The sequence below is a fragment of the Temnothorax americanus genome, unplaced genomic scaffold, assembly GCF_048541705.1.
Source record: "Temnothorax americanus isolate GAGA-0224 unplaced genomic scaffold, ASM4854170v1 Scaffold73, whole genome shotgun sequence".
Taxonomy (NCBI): Eukaryota; Metazoa; Arthropoda; class Insecta; order Hymenoptera; family Formicidae; genus Temnothorax; species Temnothorax americanus.
The window spans coordinates 65,252-87,289 of record NW_027509796.1 but is presented as its reverse complement, the minus strand read 5'-3'; the positions used below and the strand labels follow the sequence as shown (position 1 = coordinate 87,289).

The 22,038-nt window shown below is 36.1% G+C and overlaps 2 protein-coding genes across 3 annotated transcripts in view; one reads left to right on the top strand and one right to left on the bottom strand.

The window, feature by feature from the left end:
* LOC143906595 (uncharacterized) overlaps positions 1 to 22,038 on the top strand; it is a 52,555-nt gene that overhangs the window by 19,578 nt on the left and 10,939 nt on the right. The window contains exon 1 of one of the 2 annotated variants that reach the window (XM_077422785.1): positions 12,143 to 13,520. The exons of the other annotated variant lie outside the window; for it this stretch is intronic. Coding sequence (XP_077278911.1) covers positions 13,484 to 13,520 — 37 coding nt within the window. The 5' untranslated portion in view covers positions 12,143 to 13,483. Of the gene's footprint in view, positions 1 to 12,142; positions 13,521 to 22,038 lie in introns of those variants that run through there. 2 annotated transcript variants of the gene reach the window in all.
* On the bottom strand, positions 4,428 to 20,866 carry LOC143906598 (uncharacterized). Its single transcript, XM_077422791.1, has 3 exons — positions 20,479 to 20,866; positions 8,948 to 9,356; positions 4,428 to 8,435 (listed from the first exon to the last, which is right to left on the bottom strand). The coding sequence occupies exons 1-3, from the start codon at positions 20,519 to 20,521 to the stop codon at positions 8,432 to 8,434; spliced, it is 456 nt and encodes a 151-aa protein (XP_077278917.1). The 5' UTR covers positions 20,522 to 20,866; the 3' UTR covers positions 4,428 to 8,431.

Below are 22,038 nucleotides of genomic sequence, written 5' to 3'. Positions count from 1 at the left end.
CTGTGTCACAAGGTAGCGTCCTCTCCCCTACCGATTTTTTATTGCGTGATTGATAGTTATTGAAAAAGCATTTTTCTTTAAGTTTTACTTTAAGAAAATTGTGTTTTCTTTGCATTAATTGATTCGTATTGTTTGCAAAAATAAAAAGTAAGGAATTTGAATTATAAATACTTAACAAAATATTATGTCACAATACTGTAACTTTCAAGCCTTATAACTCGAAAAGTACTTAATGAAAAAATACTTAATTATAGTGTTTTGGAAAGCTCTTGACCTAAGCTATAAGAATATGCAATAAAAAATAGGGGGTTCTATTTAAAAAACTGAAGGTGTCCTTGACCTGTCCTTAACGATGCCACCCAACGTCAAATCAATGACACCATCTTATGTTCTCCTCAAAACCATACAATTTTTGTCTGGAACGTTTTTCTCTAAAATGCTTAGTTTTTGAAAGAAAAGGGGTGGGCGGGTGGTCTCAGACACCCGATATTTGCAGCTCACTCGTGTTTACACTACAAGATATAAAACCCGAGCAGCTTAGGAGACCTTGACAACATTGAAGCACAATTGAAAAGTCAATCGCGATTTATTGTGATTTCGATGCGCGTATACGAGTTTTGCAAGCGCGCGATCATTCGGCGACGAAATCGTCGAAATGACGAAGAGAAATCACGTAATCGTCGCATAAGTCATCGGGGCAATGCGAGCGCGAGTCTAAAATGTTGCGATCAAGTTATCTGTTGGACGTCGGAGATAAGAGACGTATCGTTCGTTCAACCGGCACATTTATTTTGTAATATTAAGCATTTTTTACATTTCCGTCAGGTTCAATCACGATTCACTCGTGTACGTTTGTTCCTAGCGCTTGTCCTTGAAAATTACGCAGGAGTAACCAAAAGTTCCAGGAATTATTTTTCGAAAAATATTTGAAGGGTGTATAATACGCTACTGCAACTGGATAGAAAAATACGTTCAAGATTGCCGCCGCCGACGTTTTCGAACATGTTTCGCTTTATTCTATTGTCAAGACACATGATTGCGCACATTTTTGTGCCAAGTATTTGCACCGTGAAGGTACTACCTGAGAAATCGTTTTCGCTCGAACCCTTTTTCTTTTCTCCTCCTTTTCTTCCTCTCCTTTTTTTACTTTAGACTACTACACCACTATCGACGCTCTCTCGTTCCTCTTTAAGGTAGTTCGATGATGAACAACTTTTGCCAAAAGTGATAGGTTTTATTTTTTATATCGAAAGAAGGAACTCTCCTGAATCGATTAAGTCCAGAAAAAAGATAATTCACCGTTCCGTTCTCAATATATTTAATTTCAAAATTAAATGTCTTTTACGTCGTTACGAAGCTTTGCGATGCGTTATCCTATTTTTTTTATAATCATATAAGTAAAAAAATCATAAACATTGTTTTGACTTCGGCCATTCATCATCGAACTACCGAGAACATTTGTTTCGTCGTGTCGCGGTACCCTACCCTTTGTCAAACGTCAACCATCGATTCACGCAAATGTGAAATGTACTTGACGTATTTTTTCTTCCCGTCACATCGCGGCGAATGGCGAATCACGAATCGCGCATAGTTTAGCGCCAGTTTAACGACAGTGTCGTTATCGTTGTGGTTGCGCAGGTATACTATAATGGAAAAAAGCTGCGCAACGACAGTATATCGATAACGATACTGTCGTTAGAGTTACAGAATAGGGCTACTGGACGAGACTTTTTTCTTTTTACATTTAACATTTACATTTAAATCTTATACTTTTAAATTGTTATATATCTACAATTTTTAAGCATTTTGTAATTTATTTTTTTATTTTGATCATTTTATTTTTAGAAAATACGTACTAAATACTTTCATCCTAACCAATATTAATAGAACGACAAGTTGATTGAGTTAAAAATATAGTAACACTTGAAGAATATCTTATATAAAGTGTTGTATTTTGAGTAATGTACAGGAAGAAGTGTTCTCAATACTTTTATTCGGTGCTTGGAAGTACAGGAAGGTTGACTGTTATTTAGCACGACTCGTACGTCTCTGAGACGCTCGCATGCGACGCTCACATGCCATGCACGCTCTTCAATGCTACCAACGCACAGTAGACGCAGCGTCGCTATTAATCGCATATCCTACATCTCCTTTTTTCTTTCCTGATGGCGGTTCGCCCCTGGTACGAACTTCTGGGGTGGCTGCTTTCTACGAGTCGATTTACGCAGTACTGGTGGAATTTCCTGCTCTCGGGGTGGACTTGCTGGAGGCGTTGTTGATTCTGATGAAATCGAAATATATGATGCATCTGAGGCGATACTTAATGAATCATCGGTACTGGGTGCTCGTCTTGCTGTCCTTTCCTCTTGCGGATCTTCATAGAAACGAATTCTTCGAGAACGATTATAGTTGGTATCCATGCGAGGATTATTCGATAAGAAATAAACCTTCTGAGTGAGTCGGAATTCGCGAAACGTTGAATTCGCCACGCTTTGTTGCTTTTGTGCGATCTTCTCGTTAATCGGATCTGGTTTAACGAGGTCCAAACTGGATCTTATTGACCTTCCTAAGAATAACTGAGCTGGGGACTGACCCGTCGTCGCACGTGGTGCTTTCCGGTATTGGCATAGGAATTCATTCAAGTTATGTCGAAGGGATTTTCAACGTGTTTTTTACGGTTTGAACGTAGCGTTCCGCTTGGCCTTTTGGGTGATACGGTGCTATTAATTTCTGGAACTTTACACCGCTCCTCTGAAGAACTTCTCTCATGACTTGAACTCTGTTGCGACAAACTGAGGTCCGTTGTCTGAAACGATTGTGACCGGAGCTCCGTATGTCGCAAATAGTTTTTCCAATATAGCGATTGATAGATGATGCCGTCGTAGAGCTTGTCACTTTTACCTCTAGCCATTTACTGTATGCATCAACAATAATGAGTAGCATTTTTCCTGTCACTGGTCTTGCGTAGTCGATGTGTATACGTTCCCACGGACCTTTAGGATACTCCCAATGATGATGCCTGTATTTCGGGGGTTTTTGCGCAGTCTGAACAAGTTTTAGCTACTTCTTCGATAGCAGAATCAATGCCAGGCCAAGACGAATGATCTTGCTAAGCCTTTCATTTTGACTATTTTTATATGTGCGGTATGTAATTCGCTCAGTATTGCTTCTCTAAAGACTGGTGGTATTACAACCCGATGTTCGAGTACTAAACAGTTGCTCCCCAATCTATAGTTGGCTTCCGGTGCTTTGTACCCGTAACGAGATAACTCTTGACCTGATTCTAAATGTTGAAGTATTTTCCCCAAGTGAGAATCCTTCCGCGTTTCGCGCGCGATATTCTCGGCTTTAATGGGAAGTTGTGTGATCTGGTGTAGGACGAATTGATCGAATCCATCATATTCTATCTCTTCCCTCTCTTTGTGCGAAATTCGGTGTGTAGTAAGCGTAGATGCTGGCATTGGTACTCTCGAACAGTAGTCTGCATTCGTGTTTTCTCCTGTTGGTTTGAATACAACGTCAAAATCAAAGTGTGCTAAGTAATCGGCGTAATTGGCTATTCGACTAATACAAAGAGTAGGCAAAGATTTCTCTGGATGCAAAATTTGCGTTAAAGGCTTGTGATCTGTTATGATCGCAAAATGTCGGGCGTAAAGATAATGAAAGAATTTCTGAACGGCCCATACTATTGCTAAGGCTTCTTTGTCGATCTGCGGATAGCGTTGTTCTGTAGCACTCATTGTACGAGGTTACTGTTGTATTTTGAGTAATGTACAGGAAGAAGTGTTCTCAATACTTTTATTCGATGCTTGGAAGTACAGGAAGGTTGACTGTTATGTAGCACGACTCGTACGTCTCTGATACGCTCGCATGCCACGCACGCTCTTCAATGCTACCAACGCACGGTAGACGCAGCGCCGCCTAGATATTAATCGCACATCCTACATAAAGGACTAAGAAAGTTTTAAAAAGCACGCATTGTCATATGTACTTACCCCATAAAAACTATAATACTGACAGGAACTAAAGAAAACTTTGGCAAAACGTCAGATTATAACACTTTTAATAATTCCACGGTATTTACAACAGCGCTCCTAGCCGTAGCTTTGTTGAACATAACGAGTGGCATATTCCCCACTCCTCATACTGGCATATTTCCCCGAGTTATCCTAACAATACATAATTAGCGCATAAAGCTGGATGCACAATACAAAGGCTTCCGATAGGTTGAAAATCTATTATCTGTGTTGTACCTTGTTCCTGTTGCCTGTACCCCCACTTGGGTCTAAGAGAGACTCAGCAAAATATCCTCAGTTGTCGTTCAGTAGCAGAACAGTGTGAACGTAAAGATAGTATCGGGTTTCAGAGACTCAAGTGTGCTCGGTTGAAATTCAAAAGTAAGTGTCTCGTTTTTTGCTAATATTTGGTATATATATATATATATATATATATATATATATATTAAATAAGTAGTATTGAATAAATATATTAACGTTTTTGTGTTATAATCTTTTGATATTAACAATTATTTACTGGTTTATAAGTATGACTTTAATATTAATTTTTTATATAGAATGTGTATACACGGTGCTAGATAAGTCATGTTTTGTCATGGTAGTCATGTTTTTTTATCGTTTCTAGTTTAATTTTTTAAGAAATCACGCGAATACATTTACTTTTACGAAAAAAGAGACCTCGAAAATCGGCCTACTTGACCCCTGGAGATTTTGTTGATAACGATAAAAAATTACATGGCTCTATATTTTTCCTTAAAAAATTAACATCTGCTCTTTCAGAATCCGCATCAAGAAAAATTGTTCTACCGGATAGTTTCAGTTGTGAATTTTCAAAAAAGAATGTGCAAATTTCGCGTTTTTCCTCCTCAGCGAAAAATTTGTATACACTTAAAACTGCTTTTGTGGGAAACATACGAACCGCACAGAAATTTTGCTTTTACATCAGATATACGACGGCCGTAGTCCCCGACCTGACAGATCAGGATATGCCAAAGCTTGTGCGTTACTTACGTCCACGACTACGACTGTCATATGTGCTTTGGCTCTAACAGTCTCCCTTAGAAACAAACGAATTGAACTAAGGTTCAAGTTAAACGACGTTGGTGAAAACGCGCATAAGTATAGCAAAAAATATGTGTGTACTTGTAGGGTTAAATTTTTTACTAAAAAGTTTAACAGGAAAAATTTTGTTGCAAAATTTTTGTTTTAGGCAAACTTTTATATTTGTTTGAATGGAAAAATGATGTTTAGGATTTGCAATATTTGCATAAAGGCTATAAATGCTTCTACAATGCTATCAATTGAAAATGAAATAGTCAAAGATTGTAATTTTGATTTTTTAATCAATAGTTGGATCGAATAAAGTTTTTGATTTATTATAGAATTATAAAATTATATTATAGAGTTCTATTTATGGATTAACTTTTATCTATTCTATTTATATTTTATCAAATTCTGTTTGTTTTGTACAATTTGGTCATATTCTATTTTTCTTTTTAAAAAACATGTACTTATAAATAAACAATTTTAATTAGACTGTGTGTGTGTGTGTGTGTGTGTGTGTTTTATTATATTTTCTTATCTTCTTTAAAGTTTCTTATTTAATACTAAAATACTATAATTCTACTAAAATAAACGGATATAAAGTCTTATCTTTACCTCTGCACTAAGATTCCAAAAACCTTTTGTATAGCTGAAAAGTTTAAAGAAAAGCTTAAACTCAGGTAGACGAAAGACATAAAAATAGTGAAAAGTAGATGATCCGAAATATGCACTGTACTTTAGCGGGCTCTAAGGGGGACTTTAGAAAGAGATGAAGAGTGAATTAATCTAAGGTTAAAAGTTAACAATCCAGTATATTAGGTTTGCCAGTACATATAAATAACAACTTCAAAAAATTAATCGACCCCACTGGCCATTACTTCTTTATTCTTCCTCTTCACAACGTTTCGGCCTCAATCAGGCTCTTTTCAAGTGAGATGTTATACATTATACATCAAGCAACAACCAAATCATGCGTCGCCAGACGCCGCGTCCAAACCACATCGTGCGCACGCCAAAATTAAAAACGAATATGTCAAACGAAAATGTCAAAAATAAGAACCCGAAGGAATGTCAAAATTAAAAAACGTAGAAGCTTACATGATTGTTGCATCGAAGGAGTGAGATTGTAAAACTCGCGAACCTCGCTAGCGTAACCGTGAAGAAACTTATTTTTTCCACACGGTCCGTAACGTGCCATATTCAAAGTCGCACTGGCCCAAATCATACACAATGACAAATTACATTACAATTAAGTTGTGTTCCCAAAATACCGCAGGACAGGCTAAGATCAAACAAGTTACCGTGTTCTGAAAGTATACAAAAACAAACCGAAATCCTATACAGCCTCAATGACTCGATCGTATATTGCGAGCAAATTCTCCGATGTCTTTTTGGAGGTTGCGGTCAACAACAAAGATGCGGTCAAGAAGAAGAGGAAAAATAAAGAAGTAATGGCCAGTGGGGTCGATTAATTTTTTGAAGTTGTTATTAAAAGTTAACCCTATTCACTCCAACCAAGCCATCCAACCTTTCGTGTCCCACGAGTTTCTAACAGTTGTTTGTTCCGGAAAACAAATGATCGTTAGATAATCCCCTCCACTCCTAAAAAAAAGTTGTTGTGGCATAGCCCAGTCGATAGAGACTTTTAAATGGAATTAATTCCGGGAAGCGATTTTATTTTTTTGACTGTTTTGGAGGGTCATGGGTAGTTTAAAACCAGATTTTCGGGATTCTAACTCAGGAGCGTTCGCCGCCATTTTGATTAGAAGGGTGATTTTGTAAATATCTCGCTTATTTTCAACTTTAGAGTGAAAGTGGTAATAACCAAACTTGTAGAAAATTTAATACTCTACAATTTTGGTCCCTATCATTTTTCATCTAGGATCGATATTTTGGGCCTTAGACTCGAAAGTGGGGGGTGAAATTTTTTATCTTTTTTTATTTTTTGAATTTACTTGGTATAATGAAAAACATCTTTTTTACACCACCACGGGGGTAAAGTTTATGGCGCGTTTATTTAAAAAATAAAATAAATAAAAAATTCACCCCCACTTTCGAGTCTAAGACCCAAAATATCGATCCTAGGTAAAAAATAATGAGGACCAAAATTGTAGAGTATTAAATTTTCTATAAGTTTGGTTATTACCACTTTCACTCTAAAGTTGAAAATAAGCGAGATATTTACAAAATCACCCTTCTAATCAAAATGGCGGCTAACGCTCCAGGGTTAGAATCCCGAAAATCCGGTTTTAGATTACCCATGACCCTCCGAAACAGTCAAAAAAATAAAATCGCTTCCCGGAATTAATTCCATTTCAGCGGCTTTTTCGGGCTCTATCGACTGGGCTAGCAGGGAACCTCAGGGTTCTCAGGTAAAAATTTCAAAGTCCTAGCTCATTTACTCTCGAAACAACAAACAATCAAAATCTCGGTGGGACACGAAAGTGCATGGTTGGAGGATTACGTTAATGTTGGGTGAAAGGTAAATGAGCATTTTTTTTTTCCCCCCGATAAAAATGTATTTTTGTGTATAATTTAAGCGTATTTAAAATATTTTTGTCGTTAAAAAAAAATTAAACATTCCACAGAGGTCTATTATGGCTCAGAGGCAGATGGAAGAGGTGGGGAGGAGCTACGATTAAAAAAAAAAAAAAAATTTTTACATAAAAAATATCTGCCACATTTCAAATTCGCCTTTTTTTATTCAGAAATTCTTTTTCTAGCATTTTTTAAGTCCTTAAAGTCTTTCTGTACCATTTAAAAATTACCAAATTTGCGACGACGAAATTAAATATTCTTATTTAATTAATAATTGTCTCATTTTTTTTCATTTGCACTACTTTTAGCTTTAATTTGCGTTTTGGTTTATTAAGCTTCGTCAATTTGTTCGTGAGTTGTGATTTTTTAAGTAAAACGAGTCGTAACGTGTGTTTGTCAACATATAATTGTTGTAAAAAAATATTTAAATAAATGATTTCCAAATTTTCTTTACATTGATTTTTAATCGAAGGTACAAAGATATTATAATTATTTTTGGGAAAATTTTCAAAGCTATTAAAACATTTTGAAAAACACGTGGGACTCGAAAGTGCATGGTTGGAGGAATAAAGGGGCGGAAAAAACGTTGGAGTGAATAGGGTTCTGACATTTGTGAAACTGAGCCTTAAGGGGGGAATCTACTTTAGCCGGGTGAAAAATGATGATTTTTTGGGAATTTTTTTCAAGGAAACTATAAGTGATATTGGATTATTTTTTTTTTGTAATAAAAATTTTTTTTAGGTACATTAATTTTTATTATAATGGCGGACAATTTTGTAGCGCATTGTTGGTAGCGCAACGGTTAGCTGCGTACATTGTAGCATCGAGCTGAGTTATCTGAAAGCAAAAAATAAAAATTTTCCTTAAAGCTTAATCAATTACGCAGGGATTGAACCTATTTGCAAATAAAAATATGAAAAATTGAAGAAGTTACAGCAATTGTAAGAAAAGTGACATTTTTTAAATAAAAAAATCGATCTTCTATTGTTGATAAAAATGTTATAAATAAACCAAAAAATGTAAACGTAGGTTCAATCCCTGGAGAAAATTGTAAGGAATCGAATCATGCTTGGCGAAAGTTATTTGAGTGATTACTTTTTGAGTTATCTTGTACGCAAAGTTGGAAAAAGTGGTTTTTTAGAAAAACGCGTTTAAAGTTTATTTTTTTGCTCTCAGCCAAAAAAGCACGTAAAAATGCATGCAAATTTCAGTATAAAGGTTTTTGAGATCGCTGAATCCGAATCTGATATCAGATTTTTAAAATTCAAAATGGCGGATTTAAAATGGCGGGTCAAAAGAGTCGTACTTGAATATAGAAATGAAGTTCTTGATGTTTTCACGATACTTACAATGAAATAATGTTCAATCCGCTATTCCGGGCCCATACAATATGTCTTCCTCTTTCTCGTATAACTCCTGTTATGGGCAGTTTTCTGCATTTTGTTGGCTGTTTGAGCTTCTTTCGTGTTCTTCCAAGTATATGAATTTCTGCTTTCCGCAGTCGTTTGTCATTCTGTGAATCGACGAATCTTTTGGTCTGTTGTCCGATCACAATGCCCATTGTTTCCATTATTTTTAAAATAGGGTAGTACCCTTCATTGAAGATCGCAGTAGCAAAATATGCAGAAATTTCAATTGTATTGGCGCCGCAGTGAAGATGTTTTGGTGCCAGATGCCACAGACTTGCATTAAAACTTTTGTTTGAATTCTGCGTATATCCGCCTAAGCATCTTTCCAATAGATCATCCTTGGACAAATCTTGATAAATCGACAACAATTGCTTTTGAACATCCTTGTGAAAAGCAGGTGGGTGTTCAAATTCATCTAGTTTTCTAGAGTCCCTTTATAAGAGTCTGGACAGACTGGTTCTTATTTTCATTGGACGTGCAACACCATGGCGGAACCAATCACGAGCGGTAAAATAACGAGCCTTAGGAGCCTCTCTCAAGGTGCGTATTATGGAACTTTTCGAAATGGATTCCGATCGAAATTGTTATTTCCTACATTTCTATTGTATTTTTAGGGAAAACAGTATAATTTCGACAGGAATCCATTCCGCAAAGTTACGTGCATATTACGTGCCAGTACACATTAACGATATTGTTACGTGCTTTGCTGTAGCACTGTAGTGTTACATACCTGCGCAAAGCACGAAATGATGTCGTTAACATTTACAGAATATAGGTGTCTTAGAATTTGAAATAAAGAATTACAAAATTAATAAAAAATGAAAATGACAATGTCATGCATTTATCTATATATACATCTCGTAATTTTCTCTATCAATAAATTGTATACTATTATAATTTATTTTATTGAAATATTTTTTTCAGGTATTTTAAAGTTTTGGTTATCTTATCTCTATCAAGTCAAAATAAAAATATAGACAAACACACTTTTTCACAGCCTCTGTAGAATTCTCTCACGATATCACAACAATACAACGATTACGTGTAGTCATCGACGCCATAGTGTTTTTCTTCCATCTAGGGCGTCTAGAATAGAGTCCCTATATACGTGACATTCACGCCATGTTGTTGCACTCCCAAAGTCTGTCCAGACTCTTATAAAGGGACTCTACTAGTTTCCCAGTCGCTTCTGCTACTAGCCATTTGCACCAACTTTCACACCCCGTTGGACAGTATTCGTGTTGTGGTTTTTCATCGGTTGAGCATAAGTGATAATAAGTAGTTATGATGGCCTTTTTTATCTCTTCAACCGAATCCGGATGTCTTCTTATTGCTAATCTATAATATTTTGTCAATTTTTTTATTAGTGTGTCCGTCAGCTTTCCTTTTCCTCCGAGTTTCGCCGCTTTCTTTATATTTCTTGCGCGCGCGCGCACACACACACACACACACACACACACACACACACACACACACACACACACACACGCACGCACAAATACTCTACCACATAAATATAAACACTATAGGGTCAAATAAAATAGTTGTGGGTTTAGCAGGTATATATTAGGTATTCTTTTGTTCCCGCAGTAATAGAACCGAGAACGCTGCAAAGCCAGTATAGCGAACGTCTGCTGTATCGATTCTCCGCGCGCCTCACTAAAAAAAGCTGTAGTTTCATCAATTTTACGAGTTTAACGATAATACTTTGGGAATATATTCTTGAAATCTAATACTATTTATTTATGCAAAAAAAAATCGATTTTTTTTACCCATCGAAGTAGATTCTCCTCTTAATAGTGTCAAATTATCGAGAGTTTACTGCTGAATAGAAAGTTTCCGATATCTTGTGAGCAAATGGAATGTCGATTTTGATTGGAATAATGTTACAAAAATAGAAACTGGTGTTATCAGAGAAAATATAAAAGTTCGCTTGATTTTCAGTAACCCATAATTCTAAGTGAATTATAAGTATTGAAGAGACAAAATTTAGAAAAATTTAGAAAATATTTAAGTATTAAATAAATATCTTTATATATTAGCTTAAAATTCAATTAAATTTTAATTGTGTGACAATGGTAAATATTAAATACCTACTTTTAATTATTTTTTATTGCGATATAATATTATGTAGTTCAAATATAAGCAAATTTATAAAAATAATACATTTTTACATATTTTTTGTGTGTACTTTTAATTTAAATATTTAAGTTAAATATTTATATATAATTTACATATTTAATTTAAATATTTATATATAGAATTATCACATATTATTTTGTTTATTTAATATTAGTTCTTTTATTTTTATAGCTGTTTGCTTTCTATAGCTCCTGTTTTCTTATGATGATATAATAAATATTTTTGTCTTTTTATCTGTGGATTTTAACTTGCCATAATTATTTAATAAGTTGGCTTTCATAAAATACCGGTTTGTTTTTGTTCGTCTAGATCTTGCGCTCGGTTTTATGCAAGGTTCGTATTGCTTTTTTATAAAGTTTAGCATAATGAGACGCTGCTCATTCATAGTCTTATCAAAATTTCACGTAATTACATAATATATAGCATATGTTTCATCCAATAAAAACTGTTAGTATAATATTTATCATATACACAAATAATAATTTTCTCAGAAACACATACGTAAAGAAATTTGTATATAACACAATATTTGATAACGTATCAATTATAAATAACATCAATAATAAGCTTTTTATAATTATAAATATTTAAATATGATGTGTATTTCATTCTTTTGTTATATCTTATTTTTCACCGTAATATTGACCATCAATTTATATATATATTTATCAAATATTTTTAATATAAAATTAATATATTTTACTTACATATTACTATGCCAGAAAAGAATCTAGAAATGTCATGTGTCATCATACCAGCAGGACGGCATTATCTGCTGTTCTGTCAGTATGATGACACATTTCCAGATTTTCTTTTGCATTGTGATTTGTTGAAATCGTTTGTTTCCCTCGTTCCGTATGTTCGGTTTATTTTCATCTAAAAAAAAAACATGGAAACGTGCGGAAAGTCGGTTCCATCAGAGAAAATCGATTTTCATCCCAATTCTAACAAACTTCGTAACAATTAAGATATATAAATGGAATCCCGATTGGAAACGCACTAATCCAAAATCTTATGATCTCGATCGGATTCCGAAAAGTTCCATAATACGTATTTTTTTGTAACAATTATTTATATTAATATATAAATAAGCTGACTATACTTGGCGACAATAAGTTAATATATATTATGTATGTACGTATGTATACGTACGTATGTAATATGTATGTATAAATAACAGCTTAAATGTTTGCTATACTCGTTGTTTCCTGTTCTCTCTTCCACCAAGATTGTCAAAGCGCGAAACTACAAAAGTATAAAAGATAGGTACCTTGACACGCTGAGGATTTAAAAGTAAAACGGCTAAACTTGTCGATGACAAGAATAGGCCTGTGTCAGATTTGTTATCTGTTATCGTAAGCTTTAGGGCTTTCGGTCGCGTGGCTCGCGAAGACCCTCCGTCTTCGAAGTGAGGTTTGCTCAACTAGAAGAGAAGGTGTCTTTTTAAAGACATATCGCTGAGCCTATATAGCGATGCGGCTTCAAGTCCGGTCTTTTCCGCTTCGTCGCGATCGCGACAGTCGGCACGGTGGGGTAAAAGCACCCTCGGTGGCCGCGGTTTCGTTAGCCGGCAGACTTAGCAGTCACGCGCGTATCGCCGACTAGTGCGGAGTGTCGTTGCTGCCGTGTGACTCGCGTAAAACTCGCGGAAACTGCAGCTCGATAAAGCGTACCGTCGACATCGCGCATAGGTGGTGCTTGATCGTCTCCCAACTGGTGTGGAATCGTTTCCAGTTACCGGTGCGCGATCAGGAGAGCTTAGTACCCACGTTACCACATTCGCGATCGTTACATCGGTGGAAATATAGAAAGACACGAACTGGATGTGGCAATCGCGTCCAGACCGGGCGGGGACGAACAGTTTTCGACGACACACGTCGCGCCGCGCCGCGACGGGAAGCGCGTCTCAAATGCGGCCACGCCGGGGAAATCGATCGGCGATCACGTCGCCGTCGACGCCGTTCTCGCGCCTCCGTCCCGTCGTCAATGACGGCCGCCCGCACGTGATCGTGCGAATCGGACGCATGGACTTTTACCAAACCGGTTCTCGCGCCTCCGGCTTGCGAGAGGCCGCGCGCGAACGACACGCTCGCTGTCGTGACTTTTGAGGGAGATTCGTCCACGACACGTAAGAAACTATCGTGGCAAATTCGCTTTTTTTTTTTTTTTTTTTTTTTTTTTTTTTTTTTTTTACGGATTGCCGACCCTTGGTCTACTGCTAAAGACAGTTCCTCAGATCTTTAAGATCTTAAGCCCGCAAATGTCGCTGTTTGTTGGATATCTCGAAGATTTGATGCCGAAGGGCCCAGAAGAGTGCTATCTACGAATGCCAGCATGCAGTTAGGACAGAGGATGGGCAATGACAGGCCAGGTATAGAACTGGCAGAGTTACAACAATGTCTATAAGAAATTTATACAATATCTTGAATAAGAATATTTTATAAGGGGTCACCAAATATCACTGCTTTCACATTTCTTCTTTTTCTTCTTTATTGAATATCCGACCTTAGTTGGGACGCAGGATGCTTTCCGAAACTTTTTAATGTAAATTTTTTTTTTGAAAACTTTGAAACACAGACATATAAAGTAAAGATTGGAATTGAATCAACTAGTTACTTATTGTTAGAGTCATAATCCCAAGTTGTAGATATCATATTAATAATAAATTATCTCCGGTTGATTCTAATTCTACATTGAAACGACGATGTGAGATCCATTTTTTAAAGGTGACAGCGGTAATCTCAGAGATATTTCTGCGATTGTATAGAATAGTTGTTCATATAATACAAGTCACGGTTGCGCTGAACTGCCACGTTAATGAATTTAGCGAAAGCGGGCCTCGCTGTCGACGGTTAGATTAGATTTCCTTTCACTATCACGTGCATCATTCGTTGATCATTAATGAACTTTTAGAAAAATGTCAGGTTTATAGAATTGGAGAATGAATAAATATCGAAAAATTATTATTTCAACTTTCTATTAATTATTATTTAATTCTCAAAAAGTAAAATATATTTTATTCCGCAATGTATCTCTATCTATTTTTTAAATATGTATACAGTGAGTGTAAAATAAATCATATGTTCTCATTTGAGACTTCAAAGTTGATCTCAGTTGCCACTACTTTCGGTCAGTTCCGGAAAACAGAACATTCGATTCTTTTAAGGGGCAAGCAAGAACTAGAAAATTAGGTTTTAATTTTGAATAGCTTGCAAAGTGCTTATAAGCAAAATTTTATGAGTACATCCCTCATCTTCTAATAACAAATTAACAAAGTTATTCAAAACTAGTCGCATACTATATATATTAAAAGTCAGACCATTATCAGTCGCATCGTGGTTGTAGTAATAAAGTAAAGTCCACCTTAACTTTTGATTCTACGCGTTTCCAGTTTAAAACATTTTTTTTTTTTAATCCCCGTATCTCTAAATATTATTAACGCATTACTCATTGAAAGTTGTCTACTTTAAAATAGTTTTTTTTTTTTATAAATTAGTTTATTTCTGATTATTACATAATTAATTACACATTATTCCACTACTAATAACCACGAAATCGTTTACGTTTTTCCTTTGGACAAGTAAAATCTTTTTTAATGAGTAATGCGTTAATAATATTTAGAGATACGGCGGGCAACGTGCTACCGGCGCGCTCGTGCAGACGACTTTAAAGGGGGTGCCAGAAATTTTTCAGCCAGTACAAGTAGCCAGACTTATTTTTTTATAATTTTATATATTTAAACTACCATCTGACAAGTTACAGCTCTAATCAAATGATTCTACAAATCGACTTTTTACAACGACTTTGGGAGGATGCCAGACTCATTTTCCAGTGTCAGTTGCATGCCAGACTCTTCTAAAACATTTCTTTATACAAAAAACAACATATATATAAAAGCTCAGCACTAATCAAATTCTTTCAACATAAGTGTTTTTTCGACAAGATCAAAGGCGCCGCAGCGCTCATTCCAGCGAGACAGCGCAGCCAGACTGCATTTCATCAACAACACTATTAAAACAAGAGAAATTACTTTGTTCCAAGACTAATCAAATCACTGACACTTGTCGCTACCTCCCGGGCTATTACGATGTCTGTAAAGGTTACACTCTACTACCGCGGCCACGATCAGCATGAGAGTTTACTACGCTAAAACTTGACAAACTGATTCTGAATACCTTCATTAATTTTTCATTAGAAAACAAGGGATCATGCATTCATAAAGTTCTTATTAATAAACATCCTTCAAGCTACTTGCATCAGAATGTTCTTAAATTAAAAATTGATTTCTTAATTCTTGCCTGCTCCTTGTTAAACATTATATTTTATGACATACTCTAGCGGTTTAAGGGCTTTTAGAACTCTGACAGAAGTAAAAATTAGGATAAATTTTGGGAGTTATAAAAAGTTATAAATTTTTAAAAGTATTAATTTTTATTATGTTGATTCTTTTTTGCAGAACAGAATTGAAATGTGTGTGTGAACACAATGATATTAATATTCACCATAAAATCTAATTTTTTTATTACCAAGGTATTGTTATTTTAATAGACATACATAACAAAAAAAATTCATACTTCTATTAATCTACAACTTTTCCTCCTGTCAAGGTCTTGCAATCTCTTAATAATCAACGCTGGTATCCACTCTAACTTAGGATTCGTCCAAAAGTAAAAAATCCTCTCTTATAAGCTGGGATTAGGAAATATATTTTCTTAAAGCAATATGGTGGAAATATAGAGGAAACTCAGAGAGTATACGTATACATAGTGTCGAATAATTCGATGCAACGTAGTCAATTTCGTCTAAGCTTGTCAATATTAATTTATTTCCCATCGAGAATGTCACACGTGACGAAATATCGTCTCGTTCTCGTTCGGATTCGCTTTCGTCAATTGTCGTTGGTATAACGCGCGCTTTTTCAGAGATTACGTCGGCATGAGTGCTAGCGTAGGCGTCCTCGCGACTCGCGTACAAGAGCACGTGGTCGCGCGCATGACCCACTATATTCAGAAGTAGAAGGAGAAGGAGGCTTTCTGTGCAAACGCTCATGTGAACCCCGTTTCGCGAGCGTCACGGCAACACGTGCTCGCCGGGTTTGACGAGACAGCCCGCGCGAACGAGCGCGATGGAAAAGCCGCGATACGATATCCCACGTCGAAACGTTTGTCGTTTTAACGTCACGGTCCGCGTACTTATAATTTCAGGAATTTTAGAAATAAAATTCGGATAGGATTTACCTTACTTTCTTGACGAATTGTTCAAAATTGCCGAGAGTCAAATTGTGATTTCGGACTACAGATATTTTTAGACAAAAGTAACGTCAGATACGTCAGATAAATACTATAAATACTATAAAGTATAAATGCACCTTTTAAAACTTTACGTTCAGATGCACATTGTGCCGGAGTATCGTAGCGTTCATGTTCACCTCCGTGACATCTGCTTGTGACACACGCTGTCAGCACACTTTGCATTGAATACGACGATTATATACCAACCTGACCGAATCCATATGCAATGCACTCCGGTGGATCATAGGTCAATCTCGATCGTGATGGCTTCGATCGCGTGTTTCAGATTTTCATGATAACGTATTCCGCAGATTTTTTTTCTGGCTTATAAATAATAGCATAATAAAGTCATAAACGTTACAGGAGATTCGAAAAGATATTTTTCCAAGAAATTTTTTAAATGCTTTTTTTAAATATTCCTTATACTGACTAATAACTTTCCAAACGGTTAAAGTGAAAGTTTTATGGATTTATATTGCCTTTTTGAAAGAGAACTAACGTGAAATTTGATCTTTTCTTTTTCTCGTGCTACCTGTACATTAAATTTGAAGTTGATAAAAAATTGGAAGTATAAATGTAAGAACCAAGAGTAAAAAGGAGGGGAAAAAGGGGGAGGAAAAGAAAAAGAGGAGAGAGAGAGAGAGAAAGTTTTTATTGGTTTATTGGTCACCGTCTTCAAATATGGCGGATTTTTTTACGAGAGAATAAATCACATCGTATACAATGACGACGACGACGACGACGACGACGACGACGACGACTGTTACCTAGACGTACACGAAGGCAAGAAGAGCTATCCTAATTTTACGCCGTCGGGTTACTGGACCTTACGTAACTGCAAAACTCGAGCGCTAAGTTTAGTAGGGCTCTCTTTCTCTTAGCGTACACTCTCTAGCGGCGGATTCCATTTCCGGAGGCGCCGCCGTCTTGCGAAATGCACGTGCACTCCTCGAGGAAAGATTCCTGTCGCCTATATTCACGAGATATCAGGATTTGGATTAGGATATTGATCGAAGAGTTCGATCGCATTCAAAGGCGCAATTATATCGCGTTTGCGAAACATATAATGTACAATATTTGAAACAAGTCTCGTATTTCTACGAGAGTCTCTTGAGCTTTTCTTCTATACAGAGATGCTAGATTGAATGCCCCTCTCTGCTTACGCACATAAAGACGCTATGTCTGAGATATAAGTATGCTAGAGAGGACACTGTCACACTACGTTCGTGGACGGAAAACGATCCAGAGACAGGTATAATAGATAAGGTTGGAATTTTCTGTCCTTTTCTGTTGTACTAGACGCATGCGCATATTACTGAGAGAAAGATTTGTGTTTGTCATTACAAATTGTATAAAGTAGCCTGCCCTCATGTTTATCTCTCTCTCTCTCTCTCTCTCTCTCTCTCTCTCTCTCTCTCTCTCCCCCCCCTCTCCCTCCCTCTTCCTCTCCCTCACCTTCTCTCTCTCTCTCTCTCCCTCACCCTCTCTCTCTCTCCTTCTCCCTCTCTCTCTCTCCCTCTCCCTCTCCCTCTCTCCCTCTCCCTCTTCTTCTCTCTCTCCCTTTCCTTCTCCTTCTCCCTCTCCCTCTCTCTTTCTTTCTCTCTCTCTTTCTCTCTCTTTCTCTCTCTCTCTCTCTCGGTCGCGCTAGCCAGTACCCTCTCCAGTACACTTACACATCTCAGTGTTTGTCATCACAAATTTGTGACAACTGTCGTCGCACAATAGACAATAGAAATTTTATATCGATCGTCGTTATCTATTATCGACTTTTCGTTGTTGTTTAAATATATGATTTATTCAAAAGAGAAATTGTAATCTATTGCGTTTATCTTGCGACTATCTTTCGGCCGATAAAGACGACTATCTGCCGATCACGTTAGTTATTTTTCTCTCTTCGTAAACGTTTACCACATTGAAATTTACGTTCAAAATATTTTAATAACTTTAATATCTGGAATATCTATTTTAATTATATTATGTAATTCTGATGGGATAATTTCAAGCCAGTTTCATCCTTTTTCTACCTTCGCTTTTCTTTCCTTATCTCTCTTTGCCTTTTCGCGTTCCCTCTAACTTCGGTCTCTGTTTGACCCGAACGCGAATCAGTCCGATACTCGCGCTAAATATGGAACCAGCGGAACACTTGGATTATTTTGAGAACGAGTCTTCCTATAGCATTACTTAGTAGGTGTGACTGCCTATTACATCGCGCCGCTAGGTAAGGGACGACAATTCTGTTGAAATACGCCTCTAATTGGTCTTATATACAATTTATGAAAAAGTTTTTTAAATTCTTTTTTTTATGATATATGTTAAAAAGTACGATTAAAAAGCTCGATTCTATTCTAGCCAAAACGTCACATTATATTTTGACCGTGAATCCGAACCAATGAACGTTCGAACATAAATTTCATGGATAAAAGCGTATAAACTCGGATCGATAACCTCTTCTTAGCTGCCGTTTTTTTTTAACATCGCGCTTCGTAGCGACGGTCAACTCTACGAGGGCCCCGCTAAATTTACTGTGACACGAAATGCCAGCCTCTAAACTCACCACCAAGCACATACCAGGGTGTAATGACACTTGGCAGGGTCGCAATGCTGTTGGCTGTTGGCAACGTCATTGCAATGATTGGTCGAGAAAGGAACAGGTCGTATTGCTTCCTCATAGAGGAAGCTTTGTGATGGTGAAAAATTTTTTTTTCGAGATTTTGATGGAAATTGGTTTAGAATGTTCCAAAATGTCGAGAAATCGTATTAGTAAAAAATGTCCGGAAGTATGTATGTATGTGTGTGTGTACGGATTTTTTGTACACGCATACTTCTACAATTTTTTAGATATCGGGATGCATTTTTTTTTTAATCGATAGAGTATCATAGAAAGTATGTTCTCCTCAAATTTTATTAAAATCGGTTGACCGGTATAGATTTTATTCGAATTTTTTTTTTTAGAAAAGCGTGTTTTATTCTATAGCTTTCTCAATATTTGATATAGCGATCTATATCTAATTCTATTAAATTTTTCAGTTTTTTCTACCCTTATTTCATATAATTAATTAAGATTTGGTTAATTAGTTCTGGAGTTACAGACATTTCGTACATACATAGAACCCTGATAAAGTTTAGTCTAATCAACCAAATTTTTTATATATGAAATAAATATATATAAAAAATTATAAATATATGTAAAAGATTATATATCATGCAATATTATATATGAATTTTGTCTGGTAGAACCCTTTGCTCACAAAGCTTCCTCTATGAGGAAGCCAAAAAAATAAATATTAATAATTATACATTAAATAAAATAAAAGTTTTCTGTAATAATGAGGAAGCAATGTGCAAGTTTGTAATTTGCACCCTTTTTTTTATGATTTCACTGTTAATTTAGGGTGGCTTTGAACGAGGCACCCAAATTAACAGCTTAATGAGACATATGTTTCAACCAGGGATGTATTATGATCGATAAAAGACATCCTCGGAAACTTTTATTCTTAAATTATCTAATTATTAGAGTCCGAAAATTCGGTTTCGGTTTTGGTTGAAATTGAAAGAGTTCTGGCGACGTAACCGAAACTATTTATTTTTCACAGCTTTTCCAAAGACTTATAAAAAGATTGTTTTGGTCGGACTCTAGTAATTATGTCTTACGTTATTGTTTCATGGCATCAAATGACGTTCGATTCTCGACGCTGCAATTGGTCACAAAACTTTCTAATTTTTTGTACAAAAGCACCAATCGCTGTCAATAGGTGTGGCCAATGGCAACGTGAAAAAAATGGGACGTTTCCTCTCATGTTTTATGTTATTACAAGATTTGATCATTTATTAAAAAGTATAATTTTTTTTTAAGATTAAATGACATTTATATTCTCGATTATTTATTAAATCTCTAAGAAGTTTTTTTAAGAATAAAATATACGTTTTTTTTTCTTACGAAAATTTTTTGCTTTATCTTAAAATTGTCAAGACTAAAATAAATATTTTTTTACTTTTATATATTTTATGGCTCTTGAATTAAGAAAATAGAATAAATACCGTAATTTTTTATGTGCCGATATACTGATCCGCCCCTCTTCATTGACCTTTTCTGCTTAATTTCTTGAACGATCGAGAGTGAGTTCCAAGTTGTTGTAAATTCAATGTGGGGGACACGATTTTATCGCACTGTATTTGCTGTGTATAGGCCTCGACGTATAACGGCTCGCCGTCCGTCTTCGCCGCTCGTTCGTTTTCTATATACATTCGACGTTTTACGTCGCTTTCGTTCGACCTCTGCTTCGCATAAGTTTTACATAATCGAATAACAAGTACGACCCACCGCTCCGGAGACCGCCTTGTGGAAAGGGAAATCGACCTTAGAGTTTCATTTTCATACGATTTACGGATATGCGCATATACATATAGACGCAGTGACATCTTTCGATAGGTATATTCACACGGTGTGCAACATTCGCACACTTGTTATTCACGCATTTGACCCTTTTCGCGCGATCACGCACGCACGCACGCACACCTGCCCCTTTCCTTTTTTCCTTTGATCTTTGCCGAACATATGCGGCTCTTTTGATTTCTTTTGTGCATCTGCCGTACCGTTTATCTAAAAATGTATTGCTTCCTCATAGAGGAAGCTTTGTTTTCGTGATTTTCGTATATATGAACCTTTGATTGTGTATAAAGTTGGATCTAGTCAACTAAATTTAAAAAATATATATATGAAATAGGGGTAGAAGAAACCATCAACGCGAAGAGATTGGTTTTTGAGTTTTTTCTGCCAATATGTTCAGATTGTTTTCTTTTCTCATTTCTAAAAACAGCACGAATGTCTTCGGTTATAGATTTAGAATTGCTCCGTGTACATAGTATGGATATGATTAAAGTCGTAGCTCTGTATCTCAAATCGTTCGTAATGTTACGCGACCTATCACGCACTTTTTCTGACTTTTCGTATTAGATATCGCTGATTTATGCAACGTTCTGGATGTTATTTGCCGCGCGCTCGCGACCTGTTAACTCGACGTAAACGTTAAGCAGTTATAATAAAATCCTGATACGAGACGGCTCTTGCGACGCCGCGATATATATAACATTGTATTGTACATAACATCGTTTGTATATAATTATCACTGGTTGCTTTCATTGGCGAGGACATCCAGCTTCTTCGTCTCGTTCGTTTTGTCGAAAGCTGTTGAGCTATTATAACCATTTAGATTATTTACGACTAACCGAGAACGTTCTTGTCACGGTGGGTGGTATCGACTATTGTCTTTTCCATTTTTCAATCCTTAATCTAGACATTTATCAAAAATAAAGTAAAAATAGGTAAAAAAAAATAGGTAGGGTGCATATTTTTTGAGCTCCCCCGATTGATTATCACTGTCATAGTCACAACAAAGGTTTTTACCAAGAAAACCGCAAGAAAATATCAAAAATTGGAAAAGGCCTTATTCCGTAGAATTACCTTTGTCTCGACACATAGTATATATTGTTATGTTAAATCTTTTGAAGTTCAATAGAAAGTCAATTTTTTTTCTCATTGTTATATATTTATCATTGCTGAAAGCTTACTGGGTTTTTTCTTTGCGGCATTGTAGTATA

What these genes read in the sequence shown, in the direction of transcription:
- LOC143906598 (XM_077422791.1), bottom strand. Translation starts at nt 20,521, where the DNA reads ATGAAGAGGGGCGGATCAGTATATCGGCACATAAAAAATTACG. An exon ending in TCGGCACATAAAAAATTACG is followed by an intron (nt 9,357 to 20,478) that starts GTATTTATTCTA and finishes CGATTTATCAAG; the next exon opens with ATTTGTCCAAGGATGATCTA.